Raw genomic sequence first — 14,140 nt, 5'->3', positions numbered from 1 at the left:
TGTCATTTTGCTACTGCTATGAGTCATAATGTAAACACCTGCGTTTTAGGACGGTCTTGGTCTTAAGTGACTCCTGTGAGAAAAATCATTTGACCCCAAATGCTTGTGACCCAAAATGCTGGCTTAATCTGCACTTTTTTTTTCCCTAATAATACCCAGGACTAAGTCTCAGTACTGCAGGGTAGACATTTAACTTCCATACCTAGAAAAGCAGAAGAAAGGCAATTCTAATAAGATTTCCCCAAGTGTAAAGCAGAGACAGAGACAGAATTCTCTTGGCCAGGGCCTAGGATTGGTAAAGAAGAAAAAAAAGACCAAAAAACCAAAAACCTAAAACTCATGGTTAGTGGAGTAAAATGGCCTAGCGGGGGTGGGGAGTGAGGGTGGCAGGAAGGGGAAGGGAGAGAGAGAGAGAGAGAGAGAGAGAGAGAGAGAGAGAGAGAGAGAGAGAGAGAGAGAGAGAGAGAGAGAGAGAAAGAGTTGAGAAACCTTGTCCTGTGGAAAATTGCGATTTCAAGAGAAAGTGAGTGAGGTCAGTCCAAGCCAGGTATGATGCTTCATGCGTGTGATCCTATCACTCAGGAGACTGAGGCAGGATGGTTGTAAGTTCAAGGCTAGCCTGCTATGACTTAATCCCAAACAAAAATCCAGACAACAACAACAACAAAGCAAAACAAAACAAAACAAAAGAGTAATTCTGTGCTGGGTGTGATGGTTCATACTTATAACCCCCAGCATTGGAGATGGTGAGGTTGGAGGTGAATTTGAGGTCATCCTGGGCTATATAGTGCATTGCAGGCCAGCCTGGGCAACATAATGACATCCCCCCCCCCGTACCCCCCCCCCCCGCAAGAAAGTTATTCTGAACTGTGTTTTACTTGCTAGTTTAGCAAAATTATGAAACTTGGTTCATCTTTACATGGTTTTATTACATTGTAGTTTATTTTAAAAAGGAGACCAAGGTCAAAGAAAGAAACAATCAGCATTGCTTTTAGAGAGACATGCCAATCTAAAGGTGCTGGGAAAAAGAATCAGGTGTTTCAATTGTGTAGCGTTCTGTTCGTTCAGCTCAATGGCAGGTACTCATCCTGAGAGTTTGAAGCTACAACCTTTCCATTTTATCTTATATTATGGTGCACAGCACTGCCATTGGATTACTTTACAACATCCAAATGCTATCCGTTATGGATGCTAACTTTAGGCATGTGGTCGAGAGTTGTAAGCAACCTACTTAAAATGACCAGTTGGGTGCTTATGCAGACAACTTCGAACACTCAGAACTCAACTCCGAACAAGCTCTGCACAGGTATCTATTTCCCTCGTTCTCTTATCAAGTCACTTGGTAAAGATTAGCCAAATCAAACGCGCCATCCCTTATTGCTCCATTCCAAGAGGCTCGAGTGTCAGAGACGGGTCCCCTAGAATTTGCCCGTAAGGTAACTCTGGAAGTGACAGACAGCCCGAAGCCGGGATTCTCCCGCCTTTTGATTGGGCTTCGTAGGAAGCTCCGCCTCAGAGGCTTGACTCGGGGCTGCAGTTGGCCTGGTGCGACTGAGTGGCGGGTCTTGGCCACGCCCCGGCCGTCCGCTGCGCTGCCTGGGCCAGCGCCGTTTCCAGTTGAGAGATGGCGGCCGCCGCAGGTAGATCGCTCCTGCTGCTGCTCTGCTCCCGGGGCGGCGGCGGGGGCGCCGGCGGCTGCGGAGCGCTGACTGCCGGCTGCTTTCCCGGGCTGGGCGTCAGCCGCCACCGGCCGCACCAGCAGCACCGGACGGTGAGCGAGCGCGGCTCCGGGGAGGGCGGGGCGGCGTGGGGAGCCGCGGGCAGGCCGGGGCGCCCGGCGACTTCCCTCAACTCGCGGCCGCCCCGGGGTGGCGGGCCACCGAGCCGCCGTGTCCTTCAGCGCCTGCGGCGGTGGCTGGGAAGGCAGGGCGGGCGGGCGGGCGGGCGGGAGGCAGGAGAGGAGGAGGAGGAGGGGCGACAGCAGGGATGTTCCCGCAGGACTGGGGACGCCAGGGCGGGGAAGGCACGGGACTTGAACCTCTCCCTGACCCGCCTCCGGGCTCGGTCCCTCCTTCCGTCGTTTCTGACAGCTTTGCTCCAATGCTCCCGAACTGAGCCCGGTGCAAGTTGTCCCCTTCTCTCCTTCTCTGGGCGGGTTGGGGCGTCCGGAGTTGCCGCGGTTGCCGGTGTGTCAGGAGAGTGGCAGTGCCATGCTGCTGGGAACTGTCCCCGGAGAGCACCCCGGGACCCCAGGAGGCTGCTGCCTCGCCCTCTCTCAGCCCCTTAAGAACACGCAGGAAGGAAAATCAAACTTTATCCGTCTCTGATCAGGTCCCTGCATGTATGTGTTCTGGGAACCAGCTTCCTTGAGGTGGATGCTGCATTGCTTCAGGAGGCAAACAGCATCCCCTCGGGTCCTTAAAGGTCCCGGTGGTCCCTTCCGAGGGTTGGCTCTCAGGCTGTACGCGTGCCCAAAGGAAGGGCAGCTGGCACAAGAGAGGCGGCATGACAAGTTGTTCATAGAGGCAGAGGTTGCTGATTCTATTAACCAGTTCTTGCCGGGTTTCATTGCCTGGCAAGGAAGGAATTCTGTCTCAACAGCCTAGGGGCGTGTGTATGAGTAGTGGTGGGGATACTGTATGGTACGGGAGCTTGGCATGGAGTTCTTGACCTAGTAGATCAGCAGGTTCCTTTCCTTTGGACTTTCGAGGCCCATACGTGTTGGTCTCTGGCCAACTCTTGAGAGAACAAGTGTAGGTTTAATTTCATAAGGTGAACTTGTATAGCGTGATGATGGGAAACAGACTGCAGCCGGCCTGATAGAGAAGGTGGTGCCTTCAGCCCATGCATCATGACCCGTCTTGTTCTGATTCCCTGTCTCCTAAGAGGAAAGGACTGGGGCTTTGCAGTGAGGATAGCCCTAGACCTGTGGTAGCATAAAATTGTGGGAAAGCGTCATGAAAAGAACCGGGGCGCTGCGAATACAAGATAGTATTGCTATTATTAGCAAGAGTTAAACGGACCCAAGCTTCCTTCTTGGGAGAAGATTGTACTTTTTCATATTTGGCATACTGACATTGCTTTGCTAAAGCTTTTGGGTGAGAGCCGAGTTTTTCTATAGTTCAACTCTGATTTGCATATCTGATAGCCTCCAGTTATGTTCTCTGAAAGACATACAGGCCACCGCCCCCCCCCCCCCCCCCAAATGTGATGGCAGTCTTTTCTCTCTGAACTATTGGAAGACTTCCCGAGCTAGCTTTGTTTTTTTCCAATGAGGCATCTTCCGATTTTACAGTTTGTTCTTAAAATTGTTTGGGTGTGGTATTCAAGTGGTGTTTAAAAATTTGTGCCTTAGATGCACCAGTCTATGAGTGTCTTCCTTGTAGAGATACTTCAGACAGTGTTCTTCTGTGCTATTCTGGGGTGGGTAAAAGTGATGAACTGAATCCGTAACTGAAAGCACAATTAAAAATGAAGTGTTATTTTTGAAGGGCAGAAGTGTTGTCATGGGAATGGTGACTTGTAAATGAACTTAGGAGTCCAAGGTTTGAAAAGAGGTGAGCCTGATCATTTAAATACGTAGAAGTAGATTCTGAATTTCTGTCCAGTTGCTCTAAAGCCACCATGTGTGCACCCCCAATCCGATTTTCTGTGATTCCTCACGTGGCATTCCATTTGAAAGATGCGTCTTAGTGATTTAACTCTTGATATTTCAAGCCTGAAATTGAGGCCCAGAAAGGAGAAAGACTTGGCCCAGATTGTGTAGCCAGTAAGACTCTTGCCCATGTATTACAAGTCCCTTTTGGTCTCCTTTTTATTGTATCATAAACTACACTTGCCTTTGCACCTCTCTCTTCTCTTATAAAATTAACCATTTGTCTGCCAGGGAAGTCTTTGTATTCCAAAGCCTCCAGGAGTAGCAATCTCTAAGCAGATAATGGGTTTGAGACAGGTGTGGTAGCTGAGTGTGGAGCAAACCACTTGATCCTACCTGGGGAGACACCGGGGCCGAGCGGACACATCCCGAGTGTGCAGCAGATGGCAGTCTGCATCGAACTCGATCACAAGCCCAGCTTGTGGCACTTGTATTCAGCAGTAGTAAGTACAGTAAATTGGAGCCAAGGGTCATAGCTAATAACAGCTGCTGCTTCTTCTCGGCTTGGGTCACCTTTTTTGTTAGTTAGTTTGTTTGTTTGAGACAGGGCCTCACTATATAGCAGAAGCCAAGTGGCCTCTTCTTTTCCTGCCCTTCGTCTCCCTGGTGTTGGGATTATAGGCATGTGCCACCATGCTCAGCCCAGCCGAGAGTCGTTGTTTTAAAATGAGTGCAGATCAAAGAGTACTTGAACAAAATGGTCAGTGTGGTTGCACAGTTATAACTTTATAACTCCCCCATTAAAATACAGTTTACCCTTCTCTCCAGCACAGGGTTTGAAATCAAGTCTTACTTTGTTGCCCAGGAAGTTCTCTAATTCCTGGCTTTAAAGAGACCCTCCTGCCACCTAGCTGAAACTAAAAATGTGCATCCATGCAATCTGACTTTAGAACAGCTGTCAATAAAATTAATAGGAGTAAAGATAAATGGTTTATTCCGGTGGTTTTGCTTTGTTATATTTTTTTTCCTTTTGGTCATCATATAGTGTGGTTTTCCTTCTTGTGTAAAGAGCCTGCTACTGTCCAACTCCAGAGCACCCCCAATGAATATAAACTGTTTGCTGCATACCTTCCTGTGTGATTAGTGAAGATGGCTGCTATTTCCTTTCTCTGTGGGCTGTGCAATTCTTTTGCTAAATCAAACTGCTTCATCTTGTATTATGACAGCCTGAATGTTAGCAGTTCCTAGTGGTCAGCCTCTGGGCCCAGTTACAAAATCATAAGCTGCCATTACACTGTTGCAATTTGTAGCTCCTCTTCTCCACACTTTTCAGTGTCTTAGCAGTAACACTATTGCAACTTACCTGAGGCTACTTTGTTTGATATACGGATCCTCTCTGACCCAGCCCCTAATCCCCACCCCACACTCCACATCTTCCTGAGGGGAGTATGTAGCCAAGACTGGCTTTCAGCTACCTATGCAGTCAGTCTAAGCTGGTCTTGACTTGCAGTGATCCTCTTGCATGGGATGAACTAGTTTAGAACACACTTGTTTTATTTTCAAGGAGGCAGATTTATTTTGAATCCCATAAAATATTGTAGTAAATGAATTTGGATTTATTCATCAAATTCTGATTATTTAATCATTTTAAGGCTCCAAGGACTTTATCTTATGCTCTATGAAACTCTTCATACAAGAAAAAAATCTAAATAGAAAATTCACCATTAAGAATGACATAGTCAAAGACAATAAATTGACAGCTAACTTTTTTATTTTATTTTGGGGCTGCACATACCTCTTGTTAGGTCTTCTACAATATGATACCATTATGTGAATATCCACTGGGATTAAGATCAAGATTATATTTTAATATTTTAGGATCTCTGCTCAGCTTTAGAACCTTTTCTCTTAATTAGTCTGATTAACGCTAAACCAGGGCTCACGGACACATTAAAACTACTAGAATATGTTATTAGAAAAATTATAACTACTGTATACAAGTAATTCTAGAACAGAACACAGAAGTCCTTAGAACAGTGGTTCTCGGACTGTGGGTCCTGACCCCTGGGTGTGGCGTTGAATAACCGTTTAACAGGGTCTTTTGAGACCATTGGAAAACAAAGACATTTGCATTACAATTTGTAACAGTAGCAAAACTACAGTTATGAGGTAGCAATGAATGTAATGTTATGGTTGGGGCGTCAGCAGGCCATGAGGAACTGTATTAAGGGGTCGCTACGTTAGGAAGGTGGAGAACCTCTGCCTTGAAGGAGTCAGGCACGTAAGAGTGATGGGATGGATTTTCATGGTATCTGTGATGCAGAGCTGAGAAGGCCTGTTGCTTTCTCCATTTCCCCGTCTAGTTCTTCTCCTTCTAAATTACATGGCTGTGTACTTTGCTCTAAAGCGTTAACACTGGTTTTAAAAGGTGAATTGGGGAAAAAAAAGTTAACTGGGGTAGAATTCTTAGAGTAAGTGCATAGCGTGTGAGTCAGTCTTAAAAAGTGTTCTCTGATACATATCAAGCTTGACAACAGATGCTTAAGAAACACCTGCTAGACCTGGCCAGTTGCTCAGTGACTAAGAGCACTTACTGCCCTGGCAGAGGACCAGAGTTTGGCTCCCAACACCCATGTGAGGCAGCTCCCAACCTCCTGAAACTCCAGCTCCAGGGCAGCCCAGCACCTCTGGCTTTCTCTGTGGGCATCTGCATGTACATGTGTGTACCCATACATACACATTCATAGTTAAAAGCCAAAAAAGTGAATCTGTTAAAACGCTGTCTCCTGCAGGTTGAAAACAAAGGGGAGAAGCAAACCATTTATTTCTGTGCCCGTTGTTGTAAATGCTTGTAGTGAAGGCAGCTGTGTAAAAATGAAGGTTGGCATCAAGCAAATTAATTTTAATAAGTTTAGTGAGCTGTTGGCCCATAAACTGTATACAGGCTTGAATTTTTTATAGTCATAAAAATATAACTTGGTAAATTAGATCACCAACTGGATCTAACAGGATGCTAAAGGGAGCCTTTGTCTGGTGCAGTTCTGAAGTAACTAGATAAAAAGACATTGTATCTTGACATCTCTTAAGGCAATGACTTTTTCTAATGATTGTTTTTGGGGATATTACATTTATTAATCTATAAGGAAGTGGTGTTTGCCTTCCTTGCATCATTACTTAAGTTTTTTGGAATCATTACTAAAGTTTTTCGTTTTTGCATGTTCTCTGCTGTTTATTGTTTAACTGATCGTTTGCGGAATCCTTGTAACAATCTCCAGGAAGTTGCAGAGGCAGACAACCAGCAGCTCACAGTCCTGACTGTCTTAATAGTTACCGAAATCCTTAAGTTGTCTTGCCTCCCAAGACAGGTCTGTGTCATGCTTCATGTCTATTCTGAGTGATGTTACAGGGCGTTTCAAGATGTTAATGTCTGCTTTAAACTTTGATGCAGAGAACATTAAAATGACTGATAAATTGTCAAATAACAATAGAGCCAAGTAGCTAGCTTGCACTACCCGACCTTGCAGTGTAGAAGGATCTGAGGGCATTGGCAGTGTCCTTTAATCTTCACCATTAACCCTGCAAGTGACATTATCACCCCAGTTTTGTAGGTATGGACATTGAGGATGGCTTTACTTGTCTTTAAGTACCATGAACTATTTCAGTGCTGGCAATGGATGGATGGATGGGGGAAACACTTTGGCTTTTGAACTGAAGCTAATTCCACCTTTCTTTTGTCTCCTGTTCCCCCTGCCTCTCCCTTCCTAAGCATCTGCTGTAGTTTTCCAAGAGACCTCAAGGTCCTTCCTACTGTCTCCAGTCCTTAAATCTTTCCCCATGTTCCCTTCAGGTGCTAGCTGGCTGACTGCGGTCTGAGTCAGGGTTGCTTCCTGGGGATCTTGGTAATTTAATTGGGAATGCTAAATAGTTCTACTAAACGAGGTAATTATTGAGTATTGCTTCTATATCTGATAGTTCTGTAATGTTTTTCTAGTAGACTCTGTGACAAAATGCTCCACTTACAAAGGTTAAGTTACCCAGAATCACTTGGAAATGATGTGTGGACTTTCCTTACAAGTCATTGTGCTAGGGAAGACGGTGCCTTTGTTGGGTCAAACAAGAGTGCACAGTGTGGCCAGGGGACATGGTGTAAGCACTGTGGTGGGTTGTGCTGCTGCTTCTTAAATGTAGTTTTTCTTTCTCTTCTTCTGAGACAGGGTCTCTCTATGTAGGCCGTGGCTGTCCTAGAACTCACCGTGTGGAACAGGCTGGCCTTGTACCCACAGAGATCTGCCTACCTCTGTCCTCTGGGTAGGTGCTGGGATTAAAGGCATGGGGCGCAATGGGGCTTTTTTTTTTGCTTGTGGAGATCGAGTGGAAACACTGTGCCCCTGTTGGAAGTGGGAAGGTTTCCCTGAGGTGGCCTCACAGTGCTAAAACATGAAGTAATATATGCATGTGGGACTGGAAAAGCACGGTTGGTGTTTTGGGTCATGGAGATGTGGTTGACAGTATAAGGGGGTTTGTTTCAGCACTGTATGGTCAAGATTAGGTAAGGTGAGTGATGGTGGTGAATAATAATATTATTCGATATTATTAAGAATAATATTTATCAGCTTCACCATGTACTTTATTTATATTTAATCTCCTTCAGTTTTTTGAGTTACCTCAAGATGTGAGTACTCATTTTACAGATAGTGAAACTGAGTTACCTCTGATTGGTTAAGTGATTCGTCCAGGATCCTAGTTGAGAACCCTTGTCTAGGACCACACACTAGCAAAAGCCCACTTGGCACCTCATCCTGAGAGAGCCTGGCTCCAGCCTCTGTGATAGTCAAGTATATCAGACTGTGAGTGTGGAGTGACTTGCAAAGGAGTTGGAAGTTTATTCTGTACAGCAGTGGTCCTTGGTGGGCCACCATCATTGTAGACCCTGTTAGAAATGCCCCATTGTGTGTATATGTGTGTGCCTGCGTACGGTTAAACTGAAGAATATTTTATGAACTGGGGATTTCACTTTGTATGAGGTATGCATGGTTTCCTTTTTGCTTAAGAGGTACTACTGGGGACTCTTGGAAGTTGATTTTGCAATTGAAGAAGCCACTGTGTGAAAAACACAAAAATCAAACCGTTGCTTGTCAGTAGAGTTGCCGAGGATATAAAGTAGGACGGTCACTTAGTGTGTGCTTTTACACGGGTCATGCTGGCTTTGCCGTAAAGATAGGTAGAGAGGGCGGGACCAGAGAGGTAGAGAGCAATCAAGGGCCAATCAGTCCAGTGGCTCAGGAAAAGATGGCTGCACTAGGACATTAGCTAGAGGTAGGAGAGACAGGATAGAGAGTAGGGAACAGAGACCCTCCACAGTAGAACTGATGGGCCATGTCTGTTTGCCAAGCTCTTAGCCAGCACCAGGTTGAGGATAGTTTAATTCAAGATCTGACTTTATTCCTTGGGCACAAAGATCATTTCTCGATGCTTGAAAGTTCCCTTTTTATATTCTTACTAAATATGCTCCTTTCCAGTTCTTTTCTGGGCTTCTATTTTTGTATTAAAATGTGTCGTTGTGCTTTTATTAAGTCACTTTTACATTTCTATATCAAGTCAGATGCCTGCCTTCTCAAGTACCTGCCTTCCCCCTCTTCCCCATAGAATGCAGATTTTCTCAGCGGTATGAGAAGGTACACACAGCATGGAGAGCACTCAACAGATGTCTGGACAAAGGCTGCACTCCGTGTGCTGTACTTCCCCATAGCTTTGTGCAGTAGCCCTTTGGACTGTGCCCATCAGAGGACTGTAGGGTCATTTTCCTGGACTTAGTTCTTCCTAGCTTTCCATTTTGTCTTGTGTGTTGATAGAGAGCTCTTTAATGGCCACAATTTTGAGTCCCTTAAGGGACCATTGAGCATGGTATAATAATGGTCTTGTCTTTTTTTTTTTCTTTCCCTTTAATTTTTTTTGAATTGCCAAATAAAAACTATACCTATATCTGTTTATGGATAACTGTTATGAGATGTTTTGGTTTGTGTGCACACAGCGTGATGTTCAAATAAATAAGCATACTCCTCTCCTCAAGCGTTATTTTCACGTTGGGAGAACTTAAAAAGACAGCACATGGTTGTCAGATCTCTCTGTGCAGTAGAATGCCATTTCTCCTTAAGTAGGCATTCCTAATCTCGAGGGTTTTTTTTTTTTTTTTCTAATTAAAAATTTACCCATCTTCCTTTCTACACTAGAAACTTAAATACAAGCGATTCCTGGTTCTTCTACTCCCTTCATTGCTTCAGGGTAAAAAAGTACAATGAAAAACATAACTGGAGTTGTTCGTTTAAAAAACACAGCTCTCTGGCCTTCTGGAGATTGTAATACAAATATGGGCATCTGTTTCTTTGGTGACTGTGACAGTCTTTCAGAGGCACTGGGACATCTCTATAGAAGGGGAGGTGCTTGTGATGCTGTCAGTGAGCTTGAGATCTCCAGAGGAAGGGTAGCTGTACCATCAGGCTGCTGTTACTTTTCTGAGACACTTAAATGAAGAGGAGATACATGTGTATATATTTGTGTGTAATGGGAGCTTTCATGTGGTATAATAGTTAGTAGTTGGAGCCATGGGTCCCTCCATGTATATTCTGGTTGGTGGTTTAGTCTCTGGGAGCTCTGGTGGTCCGGTTAGTTGATATTGTTGTTCTTCCTGTGGGGTTGCAATCCTCTTCAGCTCCTTCAGTCCTTCCCCTTGCTCTTCCATTGGGGAGAGGGTTGGGGCAGGGCAAGGGTTTGTAGAGGGGAAACCAGGAAGGGGGATATCATTTGAAATGTAAACGAATAAAATGACTAATAAAAAAAAGTCAGTAGTGTGAGTTCTCTTCTTTTTTCCATGAACTTGAGCAAAACATTTAACCTCTTTGGTCTTAATGTTTTGATAGGTTTTTGTTGTTGTTTTATGTTTTGTTTTTTGGTCAGTTACCTAAGTACACTCAATCTAGTGATCCTTAAGAGCGTGTGTCTTTTGTTTATGATTTGTGTGTGCTTCTCTGTGCATGCATGTATGTGTTTGTGATGGGTACACACACCAGGATTAAGGTCCCATGGTATCTAGCTGTAAAAGATTTCTTCTCTCTCTCTCTCTCTCTCTCTCTCTCTCTCTCTCTCTCTCTCTCTCCCTGTGTGTGTCTATGGAAATGTATGCCACATGTGTATGGGTGTCCATAGAGGCCAAAAGAGGCGTCAGGCCCTGTAGAGCTGGAGTTACAGGTGGTTGTGAACCTTCTGATGTGGGTGCGGGAACCCAGCTCTGGTCCTGTGCAAGATCCATATGCAGTGCACACCCCTAGCTGCTAAGCCATCTTTATTTTTATAACTCTTACAAGTAACTTTTGTTTCATTGTGTGGCTTCACTTCAGTTGAACATCCACATTTCATCGTCATGATGAGGTCAGGAGGTTGGGGTAAGATAAGCAGCCCTCTAGCTCCTCATCAGGACAGTTTCCATAGTTTCATCTGACATCTTGGTCAACGATTTACCTTGTATTCACCCCCGTTAGGGAGTCATTTATGGCTGTAGTTTCATCTTTTCTCTTTTGTGGTTGCCATTGACTTCCTCTTCCTCCTCCTCTTCTTTTTAATCCACCCCGTTGAGAGAACAGAGGAGGGGCTGATGTACTGGGGAGCCATGGGTTGGGGAGCTGGGAGAAGGTACAAGCAGCAAAGTTGGTGTGAAGTGATAGGACTGTACTAGTGAATCCATTCTAAATAGCATCCGGGCATGGAAGCCTGAAACACAATGTTTCTCTTTTCCTTTGTAGTTACATTAGCTGAAAGTGTAGCAGGAAGACCTTAGTAAGTGGTTAGCTCTCCATGATACTCATGTATTAATGGCAGGCATAGCATTGGTGGGCAACAAGAAGCCCATAAAGTCTTCCAGTTCTATGGACAGAGCCGGAACACAGTGTCAAGAGCCTAGGTATTCAGTCACTTTTGGATGGATGAGAGTCAATGAGTCAAACAATCCCAGAGACCATTGTCTAAATCCTTTAGCTCCGGGGTGGATGTAGCTGTAGATCTCTGCCAGGACATTACAGCGATGGAATGACTTCCATTCATGCAACAGTGAATCTTGAAGGAGTCTGCGTTGTGCTGAAACAGTCGGGGCTGTGCAAAGGCGGAGTAGCAGTCCTAGCTGACTAGAAGAGGTTCTACAGCTGTCGGTGGAGAGCAAGTAGGGCTGTGCAGGGGGAAGGGTGTTTGCTTAGCGTATGTGAGACCTTCAGTCCTATCCCCGACACCACACAGAAAAGAAACTGCTGCCTGGCCTGTGGTGGTGGGAGCTGGGCAGTGCCGGGTTCTGCAGAAGACAGAAGGGAATGGATTGAAGAGGTTCTGCCAGCCCCACATTCCTTCCCGACATGCATTCCAAAGGTGGCAGATTTTTTGCAGGTATTTGTATGGGAGTTAACCTTCAGAATCTCCAGTCTGCCCCTACCATAGCTTCATCTCTGCACCGCCAGGACCCTGCTAGCTGCCATGATTCAGGCTGTGGCAGGTGGCCAGCTGTGGTAAAAACCCATTTTTCATTTTAAAACAGAATTCAGATATTAGGACACTTGAAAGAAGTAAATTTAAAGATAATTTGAACACAGTGGAACAGTAAAAACCTAAGGAAGATATTAAACTTAATGGAGAGTCCTCCTCCTCCCCCTCCTCTTCCTGCTCCTCCTCCTCCCCTCTTCCTCCCCTTCTTCCTCCCCACCTCCTCTTCCCCCTCCTCCTCTTCCTCTTTCTCCTCCCCTCTTCCTCCTCCTCTTCTTCCTCTTCCTTTTCCTCCTCCTCCTCTTCTTCCTTTTCTTACTCCTTCTCCTCCTCTGGTTCTTCCTCCTGTTCCTCCTTGACCAGCTCCTCCTCTTGCTCCTTCTCTTTCTTCTCTTCCTTCTCCCTCACTGATCTGTAAGTGCCAGTGACAGAAGCTTCTATATAAAAAGGAATTTTCTGGTCAGAAGCTATTGTTGAATTTTTTTTAAAATTCAAGTGTATATATTCACCTATTTGGTGTTTTTTATTTTATCTTTAAATCCCCAAGAAAGTAAAATCTTAAATAAATTTTCAGATCTGTAGCTCTGACCTTAAAACAAAATGGTTTCTACATACAGTTGGGGTGGTAAGGCAGAATGTTAGTGTAACACATTACAGAATTTTGGAATATTGATTTATTTAATGGAGAGCCAAACTCTACTCAGTGCTTTCTTTAATTTTAATAGCTCATTCTGCCTTGGTCTGTGATTCAGAATGAATTATAATTCTTAGCATGGCCAAATACCACAAAGTTGGGTGAGCTTGAAATATGTAATGACTTTCTTTTTAATGACTACTGGAGCTGGAACAGCAAAGAAGGAGAAGGAGCAGAACTATAATAGTGTTTTATGTTTTATTTTTTTGCCGAAAGTGAGTATTCTGGTAAGATGAAAAGCAGCCATGGGCTGAGGCCCTGAGCTATGAGCAAAGGTCACATCACAGCCAGCACCAGACAATCACAGGGGAAAGCAGGAAGTACTGACCGGCTAGCTCACCAAGGATCTCACTAGGAAAGACCTTCTGTCATGGGAGTTTTCTAGAGGGGTGGGTCATAAGGAGATTCCATCATGCTCAGTGGATCCCCCTAGGAACTTCTCTGTCCTCTTTCCTGTCCTCTTTCCCAGAGTTAACACTCTCTGGGATCTGGTGTTTCCCGCCCAGTGCATGGTTATCCTGTGCCCTACATGTGTGCATCTTCAAGCCCCGCGTTGCCTTATAAACATGCTTTAAAACTATTTAGAAATAGTTAAATAAAGCCATTTGTTAAAAAGGAGGTTTTACACTCTGTGTCTTTCTCTAGTTTATTCTCTTTGCATAACACTCGAAAAATCTTTAGTTGGGGGTCAGCGCGATGACTCAGTGGGTAAGGCTTGCTACCAATCGTGATAACCTGACTTCAATTCACAGAACCCACTTGGAGGAGGGAGAGAACCAGTTCCTGCAGGTTGCCCTTTGACTTCTACCTGCACTCCTCCAAATGAAAGTAATACAAAATAAAACTTTGTTTAGTTGATACATTATCCAGTTCATTTTTATTTTACTATTTATTTATTTTATGTGTGTGAGTATTTTGTCTGCATGTATGTCTGTGTATGGTGTGCATGCCTGGTATTTGTGGACCGCAGAAGAAAGCATCAGGTCTTCTGGAACACACAGTTTTGTGCTACCATGTGGTGCTGGGAATCAAATGCAGGTCTTCTGCAAGATTAGCCAGCGCCATGAATCCAGCCCTGACTCCATTCATTTTAAGTGCTCTGTGGCATTTCTGTGTCTGATCCATATAAGTGATCACTTCTCAGCTGAGTGTTTTTTCACTGATGGTTGTGAGGGGCAGGAATCTATTATGCCATTTTTAAAGTTAGACTATGAATGCTCTTTTGCCTTTCAGAAAAGCTAATCTCCTTTTTTGGTGTGCAATGTCATTGTTTGTCGTCTTCCTGGGAAAGCCCTTTGTACTTTCCCCAGAGAAGGCGGAGAGGAGTAATG

At 44.8% G+C, this 14,140-nt stretch overlaps 1 protein-coding gene across 1 annotated transcript in view; it reads left to right on the top strand.

Annotated features, from left to right (window-relative positions):
• Positions 1-1,597: 1,597 nt before the first annotated feature.
• Positions 1,598-14,140, top strand: part of Mcu (mitochondrial calcium uniporter) — a 164,232-nt gene continuing 151,689 nt past the window's right edge. Inside the window, exon 1 of the mRNA XM_034524920.2 lies at positions 1,598-1,771. Coding sequence (XP_034380811.1) covers positions 1,625-1,771 — 147 coding nt within the window. The 5' untranslated portion in view covers positions 1,598-1,624. The remainder of the gene's footprint in view (positions 1,772-14,140) is intronic.

This window comes from Arvicanthis niloticus, chromosome 20, assembly GCF_011762505.2.
Source record: "Arvicanthis niloticus isolate mArvNil1 chromosome 20, mArvNil1.pat.X, whole genome shotgun sequence".
NCBI classification, from domain to species: Eukaryota; Metazoa; Chordata; class Mammalia; order Rodentia; family Muridae; genus Arvicanthis; species Arvicanthis niloticus.
This window is presented reverse-complemented; position numbering and strand designations above follow the sequence as displayed.